General features: G+C 39.8%; 1 protein-coding gene across 1 annotated transcript; it reads right to left on the bottom strand.

The window, feature by feature from the left end:
- Positions 1-47: 47 nt before the first annotated feature.
- On the bottom strand, positions 48-20,990 carry usp53b (ubiquitin specific peptidase 53b). The gene is made up of 17 exons (XM_088419495.1): positions 20,769-20,990; positions 18,225-18,406; positions 17,011-17,174; positions 15,319-15,411; positions 15,105-15,239; positions 14,670-14,783; positions 14,511-14,593; positions 13,446-13,551; positions 11,719-11,865; positions 11,372-11,521; positions 11,119-11,287; positions 7,655-7,777; positions 5,668-6,358; positions 4,106-4,167; positions 3,010-3,088; positions 1,965-2,746; positions 48-688 (listed from the first exon to the last, which is right to left on the bottom strand). The coding sequence occupies exons 2-17, from the start codon at positions 18,307-18,309 to the stop codon at positions 612-614; spliced, it is 3,060 nt and encodes a 1,019-aa protein (XP_088275621.1). The 5' UTR covers positions 18,310-18,406; positions 20,769-20,990; the 3' UTR covers positions 48-611.
- Between the last annotated feature and the right edge of the window lie 1,284 nt (positions 20,991-22,274).

Genomic DNA, 22,274 nt, shown 5'->3' with positions numbered 1-22,274 from the left:
ATATATTAGTAGGATTTCTTAAAAGACTGTCCAGATGTTGGTGAAAGGTAAAGTGGAAGACAAGTGCATGTGTGCGAAAGAGAGCGTTAATAATGCATAAAACAATAAACAACATCTTTCATATTTTAACGAGGCTTGACTTACAAGTGGCGAGCTTGCATAAGTGAACTCTCGGTATGGAAGCGTCACGCTTGTATGGACAAAATTATTGGGACACACTCACGATTGATTAATGAAGCAATCAGGAGTTGTTGTTCTTTTCGTGATTTATCTTAAATGGGATATGGAAATAATTGCTTTTTAAAATCTCAGTCAGTTTTAAATTTGAGTTCCTGCACACAAGGAGGAAAAAAATGTGCTTACTGCTAATTTATCAGAGATAAAAGATAATCACGCCTGTGAATTTGCCATCAATAACATTTGAGATGAACAACATTGGCGCCATATAACACTTTCCCCCCCCTACTGGTGAAACAACATCGTGCGCCGACACTTTTGTCCACATAGTGTATTTCCACCTTTGTAAACTCTTTGGCATTCATTTTCAATCTCGTATGACCGCACAGATAATGCATGTAAACGAAAAAAGAAAAGAAAAAAAAAAACTTGACTTATAAAAAGCCTCGTTCATCCAGGCCTTTGGCTGTCACTGGGTTCCATTTCGCAGTGGGCTTATTGCTTGTATTGCCTGTATTGGAAAAATAATGAATAGAAGCACGTAAACATACACAATTATTTTAGAACTGCAGTGATACCTTGTAGTTACAAAGCACTAAATGTCATATGATTTGGTGTTCCATTAAATTTTGAGTTTAAACAATCATTGTCGGTAAGGCTTCCTGTGTATCACACTATCAAATCTTTTAAAGATTGATTACTGGATTGATTATTCAAACGAATGATCGAGTTAGCAATGCTAACCGTTAGCACTTTTTCCATTTGCTGTCAACTGAAAACACGGTAATGCTAGTTGCGATTGCTAATGGCTAGCAACGCTAATTGCTATGCTTAGCAACCGTTAGCATCACAATTAGCATTAGGAGCTGACGGCAAATGGAAAAAGTAGTTTTAAAAGTATTAAAAGATGTGTTTTTACTTTTTTTTTAAGTCTAGACATTTAATCCCTTTTTTTCCAAGTGTTTTAAAGGAGTGTCTAAAAATGTCTGGTACTAATAAAAATGGGTAAATAAATACTAATAAAGCAATCAATGATTTATGTAATGAATTACCTTGCCTTACCTTATGTCAATCTATTACTAAAGTCATTTTTTTATAGTACCAAAGTAATTAAGTACTAAAGTCATTCATTAATGTCATTTTTATCTTGATCACACATTAATTACTTTTATGACCCTACTTTGGCCAAACCCTGGAAAACAATATAAATATGGGCTTGCAAGTCTGGACTCAAAGAAAATATCGTCTTTGGGATTGAACTAGTTAATTGTACATTCAAACTAATTTATTGATCAAATTAATTATAGACAAAAAAAAAACATTTTACTGCTGAAAATGAACTAGTATCCCTTAGCATACATAAAGCATATCAACATTTCATACAACAGGGTGTTGTAAAAATTTCAATCGTAAAAAATACATTTAGAACTGAAATGCAGAAGTAAAAATTGAAGACTTTGCATGGCGATTAAGTCATTTTATTTTTTCGTCCCCCCAAAAACAAAAACTCTCGTTTTATGCACCGTATATGGCGCACTAGATTATAAGGGGCACGGACAACAAACTGAGGGCTTTTAGGTGCGCCTTATAGCACGGTAATAAATGATGATAGGGGCCCTTTAAAAGTAAATTTGAGGTTTGAATTGGATTCGCTGGATAGAGTGAATTGAATTGTGGGATTTTTTTTTTTTTGAAGAGCATTTGAATGTAAAACCAGACATCCAAAATCACAAAACAGATGATGGTATACGAGTGAATTTGCGGTACCACTGTGAGAGACAACTTACTTGGTTCAGGTTTGGCTTTTGACACGTCTTGCATGTCAGTAGAGACCGCGTGCGGCGCGTCCCTGCGCTCAGAGGGGCCGGCGGGCCGCGGCACAGCGGGCGAGAGCAGCAGAGGCCTCTGGTTGTGGTACTTGAGGCGGTACGTTTCCGTCATGCAGTTGTCCACGTTGAAGTACGTGGTGAGAGAAACCTCCTGAGTAGGGGGCGCCTGCTCCGCTCGGCATCCCGCCGCCAGTCTGTCGTCGCTCTCGCACGACGACGGCGTGCTCCTCTCCGGGTCCGAGCCCGATTTCGAACTCGCGTCCGAGAAGGTCCGCAGGCCGGAGATGTCGGGCTTCCTGTGGCGAGGGCTGGACTGGAAGGGTTCTTGAAGCGTCCTGGGACGGAACACGGCGTCGCTGGTTTCGCCCTGATGAGGGGGGAGCCGCTGACCGGGTCGGAGGTGAGGCGAGGCCGAAGCCGGCGGGCCCAGCTGGCGCTGCGGGTCCGCGTTGCCGGGAGGGTGGCGGTACGCCGGGGGGACGTGAGGACACTGCGGGTCGGAGGCGGCCGCGTCGCTGGAGCGGTACGAGTCTCTGTCCTCGGGCTCGGAGAGGGCGAGGTCATCCGAGCTGTTCCACTCGGAGCTGCTGGTCTTGGTGACGTGCCTGGAGGCCGCGCACTCCCCCGCGTGGCCTCGACCGCTTGTCAGCTCCTGCTGCTCGCTCTGCCTGTTATCTCCGGCCGCGCACTCTCGCTCGCAAGTCTTTCTGCAAGTACTGGCCGTGTACTTGCATTTGCGTCTGCACCACAGTCACAAACAATGACATCATTGCACCAATTAAGAGAGAATGCCGTGAGAATCCGCTAAGACACCCGCGTGGAAGGGGATACACTTTGTTTGCTTACCCCTTGTATATGAATTCAAAATACAAAAAGGTATAAATATACAAAAGGATTTTGGATTACGCAATAGTTTCAACAAGATCTGTCTTTGTGGATGACTTGGATGATAAACAATCTACACAGACACAGTTTACGAAACTGTAATTTACTGAAGAAATACCTTGAACCTGGACTGCACTTAAGATGTGAATGTGAAACCTGGTCATGGTTCTTTCCCTGAGGGTTTGCCTGATGTTTACCTGCAATAGAGAAGGGAACATTTATTTATATATATATATATATATATATATATATATATATATATATATATATATAGGAAGAGAAAACCCTGGTAAAGTTTTATGAAAAGACTAAGAACAAAAATTTCCTACGTCAGACAAATATGCCTACGTCTGATTTGGCAGTTCCCTTCCACAGTTCTATTTTACAGGGAAAATATCCTATTAATCATATCAACGTAAGCTATTACAATTTTTCTTTGAAACCTTTTTCATCCGAGGTTTTCATGTTAATTCTGTTGTGTTAAAGTAAACATCTGTTAAAAATATGTGTTGAAAAATGCCATTAAACGTGATTATGCGAAATTTTGTGATTAGTTAAAAAAATGACTACACTAATATGTATCTAGTACACATTATTACAAGGTAGATAGATAATGTGCTCAATCCTAATACAGATGAAGACTGACACAAGGTGGCAGCATCAACTGGGTGTTAATCTCAGTACACTGCACACAGCTGGATGTGAGAGTAAGCACTAGGCCTGCAAGATGGTGAATTCCAGCCCTTTTTAAAAATAGATGTGTTATTTTTTTTTTTCCCGCCTGGCTGTTGCCCTGCAGAGGGCCTTGCCAAGATAAAAGCTATTGCTCGGCGTCACCGCGCAGCAACGGGAAAGATCTTTGTGACGGTGCCAGCGGCCGTGTCCAGCTGTGCTTTCTGTATGAGCTCTGTGGGATTATCATCAGATTAAAGGATGCCGGGTGAGGAGGTTAGAGAAAGACAGTCCATGATGAGATGCCAACCTCTGGCATTTGATGCATTTACATTTACGCACACTGACTGTCATTGGAAGTGCAAGATATCACCTCACCACTTTAGTTCATCTGCAGATTATCAACTTCAAAATCCCCCTGACTACAAGACTCAAATACTGTTGACCGAACATGCGCACCTATTTTCGCTTTATGGGCACTAAAGAGTTTTATGGTGCCAGGAAACACTGACGAGGCCTTAAAATAAAAACTTGGAACAAACCATTGTGTGACGGTGAGGACGTTACGCTGGATTTTGCATCGCCTGCCTTTGGGTGAAGCTGGCTGGAAATATAAAAGCACAAATTAGAATTCATTTCAACATGCTATCAAGGCCTTGAGATAGCAAATGTAAACAATGCAAGATCCTTTCATGAGCACATGCAATGGACATGTTGACTAATTATTGCCATCAGCTGCTATCTGCAGAAACCCTCTAAAAATCTTACTTGCATCCCGAGCATACTTCATTTGTGTATTAATAATGCAGTCTAAAATGTGATTAAAAAAAATCCGGTTTCAAACTCAGTAATCAGACAACCGACAAAAAAACTAAACCGAGTATTTGGATGAAAAGGGGAAATCATACATCCAACCAACATGTAACCAACAAGCCACAATCCTGAACTGTATATGTTTCTCACGCTTTCTCTAACTCGGAGTGAGCGAGGAAGACGTTTTTGCCCCTGCTCCAAAAAATGCCATGGCCAAAAACCTCACCCGCATGCCCGCTGTGTGTGACGTCGCTGTGCCCTCAATGCACATGCAGGACAGTTTTGAGCTGTTTATCATTTACACACAGGTCACATACAGGTGGCATTTTTTTGGACATGCCGACAACCTCACAAAAAATTACATCCATCCATTTTCCAGAGCCGCTTATCCTCACAAGGGTCATAAGCTTGCTGGTGCCTATCGCAGGTGGCTTTGGGCAGTAGGCGGGGGACACACTGAATTGATACCAGCCAATCACAGGGTACACACATTCACATACCCAATCACACGTAAGGACAATTTTGTCTGTCCAATTCACCTGCCATGAATGTTTTTTTGGCGTGTAGGAGGAAGCCGGAGTGCTCGGAGAGAACCCACGCGGGCTCGGGGAGAACATGCAAACTCCACACAGGATTTGGATTTAAACTCGGTTCCTTTTACTATAAGGCGGACATGCTATTCACTGCACCATGGAGCTTCCCCCCAAAATTACATGTCACAAAAAATTGGAATTGAGCATTAAGCCTTGCTGTTCGTATATTATTTGGTAGACTAAAGTTCAATTTGAAGTTGGCCTTCTTACTGTGTTCCTGCCATTGTTATACTGCCATGCATACATAGTATTACCATTTAGCCATTGGCTTGACATAGGTTTTTTGACGCATAAAATTAGAAGCCGGTATCCGTGGCAAGAAAAAATGGACAGGTACTCAATTGCAGAAGGACTCATTTTAGCCCTGACATTGAAATTGTCATCAAAAGTGAAGAAAGCGATGCTATTTTTGGCCCATGCTGAGATCAATTACTGTTCTAAAAACAAGATTTTACCGCGATATAAAAATAAAACTATTCTCCATGCAATGAATCTTAATAAACCAGGGAAGGGTAGACACACAACAGTGAATCCAACCAAGAGAAAAAGTATGTCATAAAAGCTTTTAGGCAGGCTACCAGAAACACTAAAGTATATAGCATAGGAATTTAGAAAAAAATGTTTTGAATCCATTTCTGGCAGGGTACAAACACTTACAATGAAGATTAAAACCAAATGGATCACAGTAAAGGTCTTACCTTTGGAACTGGGTTTCCGTCGCGGACCTCTGCTCTTTGGCGGCGAAGCCGTCGACGCCCGGCGAGTCCGGATTGGTGGATCCGCTGCTGAGCCGGTCGCTGCTCTCGTATCCCGACTCGGTTCTTTGGATTGTCCAGGTATCGCTTCGCAGTAGGGTCTTGGGGCCCCCGGTCAGCCTGCCGCCCCTCTGCTGCGTGGCCCTGCCGTCCGACTCCACGGAGCTGTGGCTCTCCGTCTCGTGACGCTGCTCGTCCTCGTAAATGGTCATCAAACACTTCTGCTTGCGGTCCTCCCGGGCCCGCTCACGACTTTGTTCGCCGTGCGTCCGTTCCGCCTTGGCCCGTCGAGGGCTGTCGTGCTGCTGTTGACGACGCTGCTCCAGCTCGTTGAGTACAGTGTCCACGTTCAGCACCTCGCGAACGGGCCTCCACGTCGACTTGCATTTATTCCGGCTTCCTCCGCTCCCGCCGTTTTCCCACTGGTCCCCGGAGCCGTCCTGATCAGAGCGACCGGGCGATAGATGGCTCTTCCTGCTGTGCCCGCTGGCTTGCGTGGGTCGGAACTGCCCGCGCGCTTCCTGAGATGGTCTGCCCGAATGGCTCGCTGATTTCTCGTTACGGGGATAGCTTTTACATTTTTGCTCCCTCGGTCCATTCTCAGGAGGAGACGAGGATCTTGTGTGGGGCGTGTCTACAAAACAAAGGCAACATTTCTGGTCCCTAATTTTTGGTTATGAGGGACATTTTGTAAAGAATTGTACAGTACAGCAATTTCCCACAGTCCCCAGTACACCTTATGTTGATCTGATCGCAGCATTTACTTGGGGCTGTAAAGTAATTTAATTCCAAGACATTAATTTTACTACAGCAATTTGTTACATCCCAAATTTCTGTCACAAGTTTTTTTTTTTTTTTTGTCTCGTGGGAACATGCTTGGAGAGGTTGCTAACCCAGAATGAGGAAATCAGGGATGCAGGGTGTGCTTTAAAAATTAAAATCAAGGTGACCAACAAAAACTCGGAGGGAAGACAACAAGGAACTGACTGGAACACTGACGCAATATCAACAATGATCCGAACCGGAAAAAAAAAAAAAAGCAGGAATGTAAATAAAACTGTTGACGCTTCATGGAACACCTGGGCAAGACACAATAGGAACAGGGAGCTGATTGGCCAACACAAGGAAAGCAGGTGGTTAACACGGACAAACAGGCGCAATCAAAACTAACAAGAAACATGAACTTAAACACAACAAAAGCACACAAGTCGAAAAGACAATAAATAAATAACAAAAGTCCAAAACGGAAAAGAACAGACAATAAGCCGATAACAAGCCACAGGCAACAAATACCAGTAGAACATAACACTTTTTGTTTTACCACTCTGAACTTTCACTGCTTTTATTTGAACACCTCTCGGCTATGAGCGTGGTAAGGATCGCATAACCATGGCTTTATTTTATAAATTGTATACATTTATTATTTAACGCTCTATAAATACCAGTGGGTCAACATTGAAGAAAAAAATAGATAAAAAAAGATATTTAAGCCTTGTGCAAAATTTGGACCATTTTGTCACTTATTTTCACATTTAGTAATGTGATAACCAAGTGGTTGTGCCATGTTTCTTGTCGTCACTATCTGGGTGAAATTTCAGCTCCCTAGAGTCTATTGTAAATGCCTTCCCTTTGTTGTGAAATGCCTTTGAATTACAGATTGCAGAAAATATCGCACTGCATTTCACCTTCAAAGAAAAGAAACCCAAGGACAGTGAATGCATCGATTATATTTTCACTCAAGGAGGCCTTGAATTATCATTTGTGACAATTGTGTGTCTTCTTGTCTTATTTTTAGCTTCTGGGTTTATCATAAGTAAAACATAAGTAGGGTTACGTGCTGAAAATCGGGAATGACACAAAGTTCGAATGTAATTTTTCCATTATAAATCCACTTTAACGGTCTCATCATACCAAAGAGAACATGCTGTACCTTTGGGTTGGGAGGCGTCTATTCTTGCATGCCCTCTGTCCTTTTTGGTTGTTTCGCCAACTCTCTGAAAATTCTCCATAAAAGCTTCCTGGAATCTGTTTGGACTGCCGAGGGGATTTTTCACTGAAAGAAAGAAAAAAAGCCCTATGAGTAGTCGGGAAACAGTTCACTTAACCTTGGTGTAATGTTTGTTTTTCAAGGAACAGCAATGATGCCCTTGGGTCACCTTGACCTGGGTTTGGTAACCCAAATCCAACCCTTGGATAACCCTAAATCCAATGTTTTGTTTTAACCAGTGATTTATGTTAATTTCTTAATAACAGGAAAAATGTCAACGCATCAATATGTCCCAGATGTGTGTGTAGTCATCCAAAAGTGTAAAAAAAAAATCAGATTTTTCATTGGAAACCCACTCACAAAGTACCAAAGGCAGTACTTAATTCATACCTGTGTATCATGCATGTTTCTCTGGAATATTAATAACATCATTGGTCTCAAACATTTCATTTCATGTGTAATCCTGCTACCTAACAAATCTATTAATAACATTCTTGGGTCATTTTGACCTGGGATTAGTAAATTTATCATCAAAAGTTGCTGAAATTTAAAAAAAAAAGATATATTATACATAGCAGAAGTCTAGTGCTTTTAAATGTATCAGTTTGATGCACAACATGACTGGAGGATTAATGACATTGTGATTCATTACTTTGACCCTTGTTACCCTACACCAGAGCTTCTCAATTTTATTTTATTTTTTTTGCAAAGGCCTCCCTAAGAAAGAGAAAAATTTCTGCTCCCCCAAATCGTCTCATCAGATATAAATAAGATTATAATTTCTAAAAAAAAAAAAAAAAAAAAAGTATAGTATAGTATAGCTAAAACGGTACTTAGCAAAAACTTTCAGCAACTCTTCACTACTTTTTATACAGGCTACGGGTTAGTCTAAAACAGACAAAAATGAACAAGCGCATCAAAGTGCCTGAAAAAAAAAAGATGCCAATCCTTAGTTGTAACCACACTTGACTACAAAAGCAAAGCCTTTTCCCTGGGGTCATCCGCGCCGCCCCTGGCAATTCCTCGCGCCCCCGCTAGGGGGCCCGCTCTGCTTTTTGAGAAAAACCGCTCTATTAAGTGTTTTTGCAGTCACAGAACGTACAGAACAGTCAAATGATGAAAAAAGCGAGTAACTGAAGCCCCAGCCTTCTTTTGTGTCAAAACAAGTTTCCAAGTTTTGTATTGCCAGTCAAATAAATAAACATAAAACAAGTATATGCCGTTTTAAAAATTTGTTTACGGTACCCATTGTGAACCATGCAATACACCTTTCTTTGATGCCCAAACTGCTTTTACTGCATAAAGCGGGTGTGCATCTGGTGCACGCGGAAAGAGATCAAGTGAGCCACAAAGTGAGCCTAAAACCTAATCTTCCATTATGATTTATCTCTAAATGAGAGCAGCACACAATACAACACTCACCTCCTTCCTTCGTGCTGTGTGGAATGATTGCATAATGCAGGAGCCTCATTAGCAAAGCGAAAAATGCAAGAGCATCATTAACTCTGTTAAATGTACTGCCACGTTCACCAATGTGCCTGTGGTGGTTTTTTTTTTTTTTGGTCTCCCCTGTGCAGCATGAACAACAATTACATAAACTGTGAATACTTCAAGAGCTAATATTTTACTCTTTTCACCCACTGTATGATGCAAACTAAACTATACCAGGTTACTATTGTACATCCATGTCAAATCAATACCCATCTTAAACTTTAAATGTAAAACTGAGCATCATTATATGTTTTTTTTCATAATAATTATAAATTAAAAGAGCCTACGACTTACACATAGTCTCCCTAAAACAGGATTCAAGTCCCATGCCAATGGAAGCGCCCGGGCGCCGCACTAAAGCAAAACAATCCATGGGAACTGGCGAGATTCCATCGTCAAAACAAACGAGCTGCGAAATAAAGCGTGGCCAAACATGTGAAATGTCCATGCAGCGGGCAAAGAGGAGTGAGAGCGCATGAGTAGTACGCTGCAGGGCCACAGGAGCAGGGATTAGGCAGGAAGGCGTGGGTGGTAATCTGCGTGCAACAGAGGCATCATCCTCATGTCAAGTTCAAACCGGCACACACACACATTAACCCAAATCCTGAGCGCAGCCACAACTCCCATTTGTAAGGTCCCATCAGAATTTTCTTATAGTGACGATTTGAGTGATGCTTTCAAATTATGATTTGGCTTTAATTCATTAAAAGGACATCTAAAACTCTCAAATTCATTGAATTGTTCCGTATCTGTTATTTTATCATCATGCATCAAAGGATTATCCCCGTTTAGCTTAGCTTTCTTTGTCGTTATATTTGATTTTTTTAAGGAGCAGTTTTAGCAAGCGCTGTTGAGTTGTGGACAACCATGACCATAGAGGACAATAAACTCATTTTTACACTTGCCCGACAATGAGGAGTGAAGAAAAAGTGAGATCCATGACATGAGGACTTCACCAGACATTACAGAGGTTAATGAAATTAAATTAATTCCAAAGACATTTTTAAATCAATTAAAAAGTTAGACATTTAATCCTAGATCCTTTTTTAGTTATTTAGGTGTAATTTGGTGCTGGAATGTTTTGTCACTGTGCCCTGCGATTGACTGGCAACCAGTTCAGCGTTCCCCCCCACCTGCTCCCCAAAGACTGCTGGGATAGGCACCAGCAAGCCAGCAACCCTAGTGAGGATAAGCAACTACAGATAATGGATGGATAGTTACATTTATTTATTTGTTTGTTTGTCTAAAGAAGTGTCTAAAATGACTGGTACTAAACGAATTAGGAACTAATATAAGCGATTACTTTAGGTACTAAATACTAAAGTGATAACTTTAGTTAATTAAGAAATTATTGTAAGTAATTGGTTTGTAAAGTAGTTAGTAAAGGCAGTAAAGTAAATTTTAGACCCCCCTTCAAGTTACATTTTGGATAAGAGTAGTTCTAATGCAACATACTTTATACATTTACTTGAATACTTTTGTTAAGAAATTACGCTTTTAATCTATTACATAGATCTACAATCTACTTTAGGGTTGTGACTCATTATTTTTTTTAAACTCATTCAGCTATTTTCAGCTCTTTCTTTACCCTAATTATTTTGAAAATAAAATGTAACTAAATCCTAAGTACACCTTTGGGATTGAATGAGTTAATAATTGAACAATTTGTTGATTATTTTATCGAAAAATTGAATCAAAATTATTTTAAAAAAAATCCTTCCCTTTATTCACACGTAACATTGTTTCAAATGAAAAGTGCACAAAAGGACTGAATTATGATTCAGTTAATGCATTGCTGCATTGGAAAATAGGTAAAGATTTGTGGAATTTTTTACACAAGACCGTTTCATCAATACACTTGAGAAAAACAAATGTTTTGACACAGCCCCACACAGACGTTTCTAAAGCATCCTTACCTGCGGCCTCGCCGTTGACTTGACCTTTGTATCGAGGACACATGGTAGTCTGCCTTGGCGCATCCTCGTTTGACACTGGCGTCCCCTCAGGATTAGTATAAAACAGAAGAAGTGGTTGAAAATGTCCCCTGACGCATTTAGAAGCCACGTCTTTCCATTTAGAGCCAATCTGGGAATAAGAGCACTTGGCTTTAAGAGCAATTAACTCACTCAGTGATGATGGGTAGCTGAAAAACACAGCGGAGGCCCTCACCTCTTTTACAGTGGCGTCGTCAAAAAACATCCATTTCGAAGATTTGGTGTGATAGGCGAAGGCCGAATAGTGTTTGCTGGAGAAACAAATCATTCCCACCAGGTGGAGCTCGCTCCGTTTGGCGTTTTCATCAGTGACGCGGTTGAAAAGCTAAACGAAGACGACATATTTACATGAGCTCATTTTGAGCCAATCCCGAATGTCAAATGTGATTACAAATTAAGTTTTGCATCTACATCAAAGACATTTGTAAGCTAGTTATGCTAAGCTCCAGCATCTATTTCTGTGTATCAAAAAGCTTAACCTTCTTTAATCAGATCAGGTTCGCCGGTTTTATAATAACTTACTCCACACAAGTTCAAGCGCGGGCCGAGAGAGCGGATGACATCATCGGTCAGATCGGACTGCTCCGCATCCCAAACGAATCCGATGGTGACGATCTCCGGGCAGTTCATGAGCACCCGGCGGATCTTGATGCTTTGACCGCAGTCTCGCTGAAAAAGATTGTCACGCTAGCATGAGAGGAATTTTAAAATCCTAAAACTCTTGAAGGAACTCCAGGGGATACTTGAGATTTTCAATAAAACAAACAAACATGCAAGAATCCTTTAAAAATAAGAATTGATTTAATTTAATGTTTCAGGAAAATATGAGTTCATAAAATAAATGTTATGTTCAGTAGGTTATTCAATTTCGTCATTTTAAAAACCCACATTCTCCCCTTAACTTGGATGGTTCGACCCAACTCACCACCGCTCGTTACCTGTCAGGTTCATGATTTATTTTTGTGTTCCCAAAACTTGATGCTTTATTTTTAATATTTTTCTGTGGACAAATATTTACTTATTATCATTTGTGAGAACAGGTCTGACACTTTATGTTGTTTTGTTTTTTTTTGGACAAATATTTATCAATAATTAAATTAATGATTTACTTTTGATTTTTGTGAACAGATCTCTACTCAATTCAAATGAAGTTTCAAAGGGTCTAAATTTTAATGTGGCAGTTTTTAAGTCCTTTTTTTTTTTAACCCAAAGATACTTTGCACTGGTTATAGGGTACTTGGCTGTAAACATATTTCGCATATACATCACTCCCAAAAGGTTGAGAACCACTGACCCAGATCGGTAATTGTTTTTTCCAACTTCCGACAAACAACTGAAGAAGCGTGTCCTATTATCTATCGTTGCCACACAAATGAGCCACTGTAATTGGTCTAATCAGATTTTACCTGTTGATGAATGTGCATTGTTTTTGTTTACAAAAGAACAATTTATGTACACTGAAATTGAAGTTCAGGCATTGAGGTCAATTATGCTCATTGTTAAGCATTAGCTAATGAGCAAGAATGCCACAGACATGCGACTATTATCAATGATTTTACACATTTGCGACATGACTTTAATTACACATTCGTCAGTCATCTTTCAAAGGCATTTGAAGATCATTCATTTGAAATCTTGTTGCTACAAATGGTGTGCTATTTTTTGACCCAACACAATAACAACTGATTGTATTTTGGATCAAACTAAACACAATCAAAATATTTGCCGCTACATGTTGTTTGTTGGAATGGAATCACATTCACTACAGAATTCCAGGAATGACTTCATAATGGATTTCCGAGAGTTTAAACTTTGACATTATATCATACTAGCTTACCTAAACAAGCTAGCTTCATGTTCCTCATGTTAGTCCAAAGCTACCAAATTTTAACTTCATAACATGAGACAAGAAAACCTAAATCTATCACTCATAATAGCACAATAATAGCGATTTCTGGAAAAAAAACAAAAAAAAGATCTTTTCTCCACTAAAACATGGCAGACGACAGCAGCGGCAACAAATACAGATGAGAGAGAAAACAGAGGCTAAGCCCTTCTTGCTATTTATATCCTAACACCAGTCTGGCACGGCTTCCTTCCTTCAAGTGCCCAGAGAACAGCATGTACTCTTTAAAAGTTCACTCATTCAACGTGGTGTGAAATGTGATTAAAAGAAAAAAATAAATAAAGAGGTGGAGGTTTTTTTTTTTTTAATGCAAAGTAATGGTAATAAAATGATCATGACATACGGGGCAGCTGCGCAGGTCACCGGTGTTGTTTGCCGCCTGTAACAATTCTCCAAACATGTCCGACCTGAGACGCTCGGTCCTCGCCATTGTGCGGTCCACCTGTTGACTGTGCATAGATACATGTTTGCGCATTATAAAGGTGTACCATCAATTGTTATTCATTCAAACCAATTAAAACCAATTAACCAATTAAACGTTGCCATGAACTGAAATGTAGTGCGTCATGGTGCACCAGGATTCAGCAGCTCCTCTCCCCTCATGACCTGCCATGGTTATCATGAGAAGATTTAACCCCTGTGTCATCATCTTACAAATTATGGAAATTCATTGAAAAAATTTTTTAATATCATATAACAAAAAACAATTTGGACCTGAAATTGCCAGCAGATGATTAAAACATGTTACATTTCAAAACGCAATGATTCTGACATTTCTATGTGATTGCAGTTGAACGTACGAGATTTTGTGTACAGAAAATAATCATTTTCCAAATTTTGGACCATATAAAACCATTATAATTCAAATTTTTGAGATGCATCTTAATAGTATTTATTACATTGATTTTCCTGCATTTTTGCAACATTCCGTTGAATGCGGTCAAACTGAATCAGAAAATTCTTTGTTGTCTTGCGTTTCACCTCAAGACAGTAGGTGGCGGTAGAAACCAGTTAATGGCTATGTCTTAAAGTGTCATCGTCACTTCAAAGACTACAAAAACAGACAATATTATTTTTCAAATTTTTTGTGGGTGTAAAAACACTTAACCAACATGTGTATGGGTAGAATTGACGCCACTGAACAATTTGAGTGGTTGAAAGAAAAATATTCATAAATAACTTTAATTACGCCTTTACAAGCATTTACAAAATTAGGAAAAAAAATGCAATGTGTATAGTTTGCAAATTGTGTGCACAAGGGTTAAATACATGTGAGCGGCTCTGACAAAATGGTTCTTGTGTCAAAAAAAAAGAAAAAGAAAATTGAGTTCTTCATATACAGTATTCTAATCCTACACTAATTCCCTTTTTGCATTCAACGTAATACAAAAGAAATTGTAGGACTCACCATAGAGCAGTGGTTGAAACATAGTGTACCAACTCTGTGAAAGGATGGGGGTCCGATGACGCACCACAGCATCGACACACAAACTGCAGCGAAAAAAATGAATCCACATGTTCAGAAATAGCATTCCAGGCAGGTGAGGATGGCGAATAGAATATGTACCTGCTCGTAAAGCATCATGGCAAACTTCTGATGGGTGATGCAGGATTTGGAGGAGCAAGAGTCAGTGGCCGTATCTGAGACAATGTGCAGATGAATGCGCTCCAGGATATTCTCCTTAGGTGACAAATTGAGTCAAATGAGAAAACAGTTGCACAGACAGCGCACCTCATTTTCCGTGTTGGGTTTTTTTTTTTTCTTTGTGCAATATAACCTGGTGCACTTTATAATGTAAATTTCCCCCAAATAAACCAGTTCATTGAGACTGCGCCTTCTGGTTCAGAAAATACAGCAGTTGATAGACTTACAGTCGAATAATCTCATAATGCTAGTAGGAATTCTGTATGATGTTCTTTCTGTTATTTTCTGGGCTCTTTGGCTGCCTGCCAAACGACAGACTATATGAATTTAGAAGAGGAAGCAAAGCCGTCAACATACAAAGCACTCGGCAGCGTCGTCCATGAGGCCGAGTTGGAAGCGTTGCTCGTCTTTGAAGGTTTCAGCGAGGGCATTGCGAAGGCTGTCTGAGGGCAGCACGCGCTCACGACTCTGCTGGAACTGGCTGAATATGCTCTGAAAAGAAAAAAAAAAATCCTGATTTAAAATACACACAAAAACCTTCATCATAAAATGCAAAGTCATTGTGACAAACCTTCAATGCACAGAAAATGCAGGAATCGCCCAGACAAAAGTGCCCTGAGAGGTGCCTCAGACTTCTCCTGAAAATGTCCAGCTGCCAAAGCACCTGGGAAGCATCACATTATACTTTCACTTTCCCTTTCAAAATTCAATCACTCGGGAACTGGGTTTTTCATGTTGCTCAGCTAGCATGATGTGCCGTTCACAAACAAACCGAGCCCTTTGAGCGGCTCTTCGCTGTGAACGATGGGACTCGATTCTTTGTAAGGAGCGTTCATCTTGCTCACCAAAAAAATACTAGTTGTATTTTCTTTTCTTTTTTTTTTGCTCGGAGGCAAGCACAAATAAAAAAATCACACGGAAGGGAGAGGCAAGGGTGGAGATGCCAAAGATATTGTGTGATTTGATAGTTTTTTTTTTATTTATTTATTTTTTATGTGGATTATGGAGCAGCTCCAGGGGAAATTAAACCATTTTGAGAACATTTCAGATATTACATTATTTAAAGATGGAATAATACATGATAAATGCAATGGAATGATATTATTGTTTAGTCTAGGTCATCAAATCAATGTCAGTTCAGTTTGTCAAATGGGTTGCCTGCAGGAATTTTTAAAGTCCAGCAGATGTCAGTATTTGATGACACAATATCAACACAGTAAAATAGATCAACAGTGTGTTATTATGCCGACAGCTCCATAATGCCTCATCAACCCACCACCAAGTCAGAAAATATTTGCAACGATTTCTATACATCACCGTGGTGAACAAAGAATTTGGTTTTAGAAGCAAAAAAATAGACTCTGTGACAGAATCCAATTGATGATAGCTTTCAAAAATGGTTAGCTGACTACAATTTGCTTTTGTTCTGATTCTGAGCCTGATGGGATTGGGTTGCTGTTCAGTGCATGGGTAGTTGTTACAAGGCTGTGTGGTCCTCCAAAAATGTGTAAAATCAATCAAAATAAATACAAACAACATGTAGTTGCGTCATTGACTTATTGATGTGTGTTTAATATATTAGTCAAAGAATTCTAAAATGGCCCTTGCATCATTCCCCTTTTCTGTATGCGGCCCACAAATGAAAAAGTTTGGACACCCCTCTTTTATATGAAAACAATACTAAATGTCCCATCACTTAAATACTTAATGTATGACATGAATTGCAAAGTGTAATTAATCTTAGTGTTTATTTTAAGAGTAAAACATTGAGTTTTTAAAATAAACTAAAAACAAAACAAAAGTTAAAACATACGGTTTTTGAACAGCTCTTTTTTCACGAATATACTAAAACAAGTTCACAATAGGGATTGACCACTTGTCATTATTGGCTATGTTAAATGACAGCCATGTTACACCAACCAATCACTGAATGTAGCAACTACACACGTGACCAATGACTGTACAGTAATGCTCTAGATGGAGGCGGGACTTTTTAAAAAGTTAAAAATCAGACACCAGCCGACAATTTGAGTAATGAACACGTGAATAAAAAAAAAAAGAAGCTTTTCTTATGTACAGTGGTCAAATGTATGAACACATGATCCAAACAAGGTAAAAAATGAACAGCTTGCTATTTCCTGAACTTGCTGAGTTATGGCCAGTAAACTAGCTAGCTTGAAAACTGCTAAGCTAACGCCAGAGAAGTAGCTAGTTTGTAGCGTGTTAAAAATTAGCCTAAGGAGCAAAAAAAATGTGAGTTCACCTGAACAGCGCTGTTCAAGAAGCAGCTATTCTGCCCGGGCTCATTCAGGAGGCCTTTGGTGAGAGCCAGAGACAACATGCTGCCAGGCTGGTAGGACTTTTTCAGGCCTCCACCTCCAGGCTTCTTAAACATCTTCACCCATGCCATGGAGTTAGAGCTTGCAGCTGAAAAAACAAACAGGCCTCAATGAAAGCTCCTAAAAGGTAAGAAATCTTAAAAGACAGTCGGGGTTTTAATTGTGGATGATTTAATATTCTGCGGTCTATGGTTGCTGCCCGTTGTAAGCATAAGTGAGCAACCCACAGCACGTGGGCTATATATAGTCCGGGATATATATGACCCCGGCCAGCCATGCAATTTACAAAACAAGTAAAAAGTCTTAAGAATTTAAGCCAGAAACAGGCCTCAAATGTTCTGGGTTTTTTTTTCTCCCATATTGTATATTCTTAATTGTATCATTAAAAAAAAAGATTATGCTATCTTCAACACTTTAGATTGGTTAATTAACAAAAGCAGTAATAACAATAACAATCGCCTCATGAAAGTGTAAAATGACTAAAAAAGAGCAGCGTCAATTGCTCCTTGAATCCATTCTTAAACATTTGCCGATTATTGGATCATATTTTGTTACAAATTTAGGATGACCCTGAGAAATAAATTTTATGTTGTATAAATAATTATGTTTTACATTATTTTACATATTTAAACAACCAGAAACATAATCCTTTGGAACTAAATAATGTATGCCCATGACCGAACGATTTGAGACTGAATCAACAATGCCTTAAATATAACTGCTATTTTACTCATTTTATATCACATCAAGATTTATTTTTTTTTAACTATTAATCTAGAGTTGGATGGAACCACCATGGTTTATATCATGTCGTTCTTTGGGCTACAAATTAGTTGATACCGAATCAACAGCGCATCTTTTTATTGCCTCATTAACTTCAGGACATGATTGATCAAAAACCAAAATAATTTTTTTGTCTTAAATAACTCCAATATGGCTTTTAATAATTTAACAAATGATGAATTTTTGTCAAAATGAGCACACATGCTACACGTAGAAGGATTATTATTATCATCATCACTGCATGTATCATAGAAGTGGATATAAATTCATGTTGGACAGTTTTTTTTATGACATCACATCACTAATCCAAATGACTGAATTGGACACATGCCACGTGAATCAAAATGTCCTCTACCTTCTCCCGGCTGCGAGGGGGACTTGCTGCCGTTGGACATGCTGGTATGTGGGAGCTGGTTGGTCTTTGGCTCCATCCATCTCATCACCACGCTCCAGCCGAGCGCTTGCTTGAACGCATTCTCAGCCTCAGCCACAGGGCATCTTCAAACATGCGCCTCTACACATCGGAAGGCGATGGGTCTGAAAATCGAAGCAATTAACTGGTACATTCGATGATGAGGACGTAGGTGCAGCCAGTGTACTAACTAGTGCCAAAGAACAGTGTTATGTTCTGTGCTGTTTTGTTTGTCTTTTGGTTAGGGTTTTCAGTTCCTCTCTTTTCTGGGTTTTTATTGGGTTTTGGTTTGGTCTGCTGCATCCACAGGTCTGCAGGTTTGACATGGTTTGACATGTGTTTTCCTGTTAATGCTCCGCCTGACAGTAAAACGCCACAAAACGTGTTAAGAACGTCAATATATACTACAAAATATACTATACTCAATACCATTCTCGCTTTTATTTTGAAGTTGTTCCCTGAAGCGTGTCGCGGCAATGGCTAACTTGACTCACAGACTGTTGCTGAGTCGCAAGATTGTTCTGAAATCATGTTCAATCGCCAATTCAGGTGGCTAAAAAGGGCTTAACTATGCTGATGATTTAGTGAACAGTACTTGTTGCCAGCGTAAATTATCTGCTAGCTAACAGAGCTCAAGTTTTCCATACCCCCTAACCAGAGCAGTCGGATTACCTTTGAAAGGCATTTGGCATTTTGAAGCCAGTTTTGCACCTGAATGAGAAAAAATAAAATCAGTTGTGTATTTGGGAGCCTTTAGTTGGTGTATATTCACTTAGAAAGATTATTATTATCATCATCACTGCATGTATCATAGAAGTGGATATAAATTCATGTTGGACAGTATTATTTGCACCATTGAGTTAAGACAAGATGTAAAAGAGTAACCCTCAGTTTGTTTACAGTTTTAGACAGTAAATGTAAAGTTCATTTGTTGCTCACATGCACAACTGAAAACCAACTGAAACACTTTCACAACTTCTAAAACATCAATAATTTTTAATCTCATATACACCAACTAAAGGCTCCCATATACACAACTGATTTTATTTTTTCAAAATTCATCTACACTTGTAAAATAATCTAAAAAATAATACTGGAGTGCATATCCCAGAATGAACGTTAGTGACTTTTGTTGTTGAAGTACTTTGCAGCTTTGCAGTGGTGTGCAACTGCACTGCATCACTCTGAGGGCTGTTTCGAGAATTCATCAGAATTGTTGATACAGCACTTGTATTTGATCCAATTAGCCTGTGTCAATTGTGCCAGCGGGAGTTGGCGTGTATACACATTAAAAAAAAATCAAACAGTAAAATTCATATTATTCTTAATAATGCCAGATATTCCAAAGCCAGGTAAATTAGGAAAATAAATTGTATTTTAATAACAAATTCCATATTTGCAGACTATGTTGGGAAAGTTCTGTCAGTGGTATTTTTCTTCTCGTGCTAATTTGAACAAACTACTTTCAAGCAGTACTCAAGTGGGAGAAAATATTTCATTTACTTTATTTCTTTTATTTTGGTTACCATCAGCAACTACAGCAATGAAAAGGTCTTAATTTCCTCTCTGGTGTACCTAATGAAGTGTCCGGTGAAACACAACAACAACCGCAAGAATTACTAAAATTCAAACAGGCGGCATTAGGGTGAAAAATGTAAAATGGATCATTTTTCCAAAATCAGTCAGTCAGTGAGGAAGAGCACCTTTAAAATTTTCAACAAGCTTTGCACTGGAACATTAATCTTTTATGGACGTAATGAATTATCACTTTGATAGGATGAAGAAGGGGAGCTCCCATCAATAATAATAGAGAGCCATTCTATTCCCAATGACACTTTTGACTTATAGCACTCTGTGGTGGAATAAATGCAATCATAATGAATGAATAAAATATTCACAAAGAAAATACATCTCTAAACCAATACTAAACATATAATATAAATGTACATTAAAAACTAACGAGAACTTTAAATAATTTCAAACAGAATTATTTATCATGTAAACGAGGACCCAACCCTAAATACTGAAAAAAAGTACGTCACGATTTTAACTTTGGCATGCAAGTTGACCATATAATTAACACGCGTAATCGACTCATTCGTGTTCTATTATATGAATAATCACTGTGTTTTTATACGTCCATAATTCTAAGTCACCCTTGAGCGCCAGTGCCCCCCACATGTTTTTGTACCATGCACTCCGTGACACCATGTGATGTCGTTAATAAAAAAAGAAAAGGAGGGGGGGGGGGGCAATCATATCTACACAAGTATGACATAACAGCCTTGCTTCGCCTTCCCCGTGATAAATTTGCATTGACACTAACATGCATAGGGCTCGCGCCATGTATGTATTCAAAACAAACCGCAGCTTTGCAGGCGCGTGCAGCCGCATGGTTAAACAAACACACACACAAAAAAAACAAACAAACGTGCCGCAACTTGCATGGCAGCTCCTCGTAGCAAAACAAGAGGCGTGTAGACTTACCGCTTGAACAAAATGCCAATGCGGGACCTCCAAGATGTGTTGCCAGTGAAGAAATCCAATAGGTTATTTTTCCTTTTCCCTTTCTTTTTTTTTGCGCCAAATCCTGCGAATCCAACGGCGGGGCTAGGAGCGCGAGGGGCGCCTACTGCAGATACGTGCGGCGCTATCTGTCATAGTGCACCATTGGCAATCCCTCCGACACGCAGGGCTGCAGCCTCAACCCTCTGCTTGGTGCCCGGGACACTTTAATTTCGCTTAAAATTCCCCCCCACCCATCCCCTCCTCTTCCCCCCCACCCTCAGTGTGTGAGTGATAAACGAGGCCAGTGATGGTTTGTGGCCAGAGTGTCCGACGCGGATTAGTGATGTTTGGAGACTTGGGAGGTCAAACTCCGCCCCTAGTGTAGCCTCAAGTGCACTGCCGCGATGTGTGCACTCTTCCTTGCAAGCCCCCCGCATGGCAAACTAACTCGTGTGCGCGCGCGCGCGCGCGCGTGTGCGGAAGAGCAGGAGAAAGAGGAGGAAGGTCAGACTTGCAACTTGTCATGATGATGATGAGAGAAGACATCACATGACTGCGCCCGTTTCATAATCATGCAGCAGTGTGGGGACTAAGCCCTCTCCACATGCCTCTGCTTTGTGAAGGCTCAAATGCCAGGTAACGCGATGCTATATTTAGAATATCGCAAGTCAAATAGCACGTGTGACTCATTTTCTCTCCGTTAAACATCATGCACCCACCCTCTATTTAAAGGGGAAGTCAAGTCTAAAAAAATCCAAATAATAATATTTTCTGCAGCCCCACTAATCTTAATACAGAATTGTGATTAATGCTGATTTGTGGAATGGGAGTTAAATTGCAAAATCCACCTGTTTTTATTCATCTCGGTTGATGGTCTTTTTGCCACTTGTTGTCGACTGAAAATGACATCACAGTGGCTCAGGATTCAGGTAACGGCCAATCACGGCTCGCTAGATTTGAACCCTAACCCGAAAACGGCAGTTTGACAGATGGTGCATAATTCAAAAGGGAAGCTTGAAGTTGAAGGTTATGATCTCACCAAATCTAAAACTATTTTTTTAAAGTGTGTTTGTATGCGGGTGTGTGTGGGGGAATCCTGTACCCCTTATTTTAAGTAAGTTAGGCATTGGGTAGTACAGCAGATCATTAAGTTAAAAAATATGTAATAATAAAGTATTACATTCCACTTGAGTCAGAAATATCAGAGTGCATTTGAATGCACCTCATGTCTCGCTTGCTCACATCAACACTCCCGTTAGCAGCTAGCCACTACTACCAGGGACTTGTGCCATTGTATGGGCATGAGTAATATGTGTGTTTTTTTTTTAAATCAAATTATCTTTATAGTTTTCATATGCTTCTGTATAGCTGCATTATGGTGCCTCCTGCTGGCCAAGACATGTACACTGAAAGTGAGAGTTCAATGTAACCATGGAACGGAATAATGGCATTTGCAATTGTTTCAATGTATAACTGGGATTTGGG

Source organism: Hippichthys cyanospilos, chromosome 7, assembly GCF_059441005.1.
Source record: "Hippichthys cyanospilos isolate Australia breed blue-spotted pipefish chromosome 7, RoL_Hcya_1.0, whole genome shotgun sequence".
Taxonomy (NCBI): domain Eukaryota; kingdom Metazoa; phylum Chordata; class Actinopteri; order Syngnathiformes; family Syngnathidae; genus Hippichthys; species Hippichthys cyanospilos.
Note: the sequence above shows the minus strand (reverse complement) of the source record. Positions and strands in the feature narration are given on the sequence as shown.

Coding starts and splice junctions, on each gene's coding strand:
- usp53b (XM_088419495.1), bottom strand. CDS start 18,309: ATGAGATGGATGGAGCCAAAGACCAACCAGCTCCCACATACCAGCATG. Junction 15,412..17,010: donor TCTTGAACAGCGCTGTTCAG/GTGAACTCACAT, acceptor GATGCTTCCCAG/GTGCTTTGGCAGCTGGACAT. Junction 689..1,964: donor AAAAGCCAAACCTGAACCAA/GTAAGTTGTCTC, acceptor TTTCCAATACAG/GCAATACAAGCAATAAGCCC.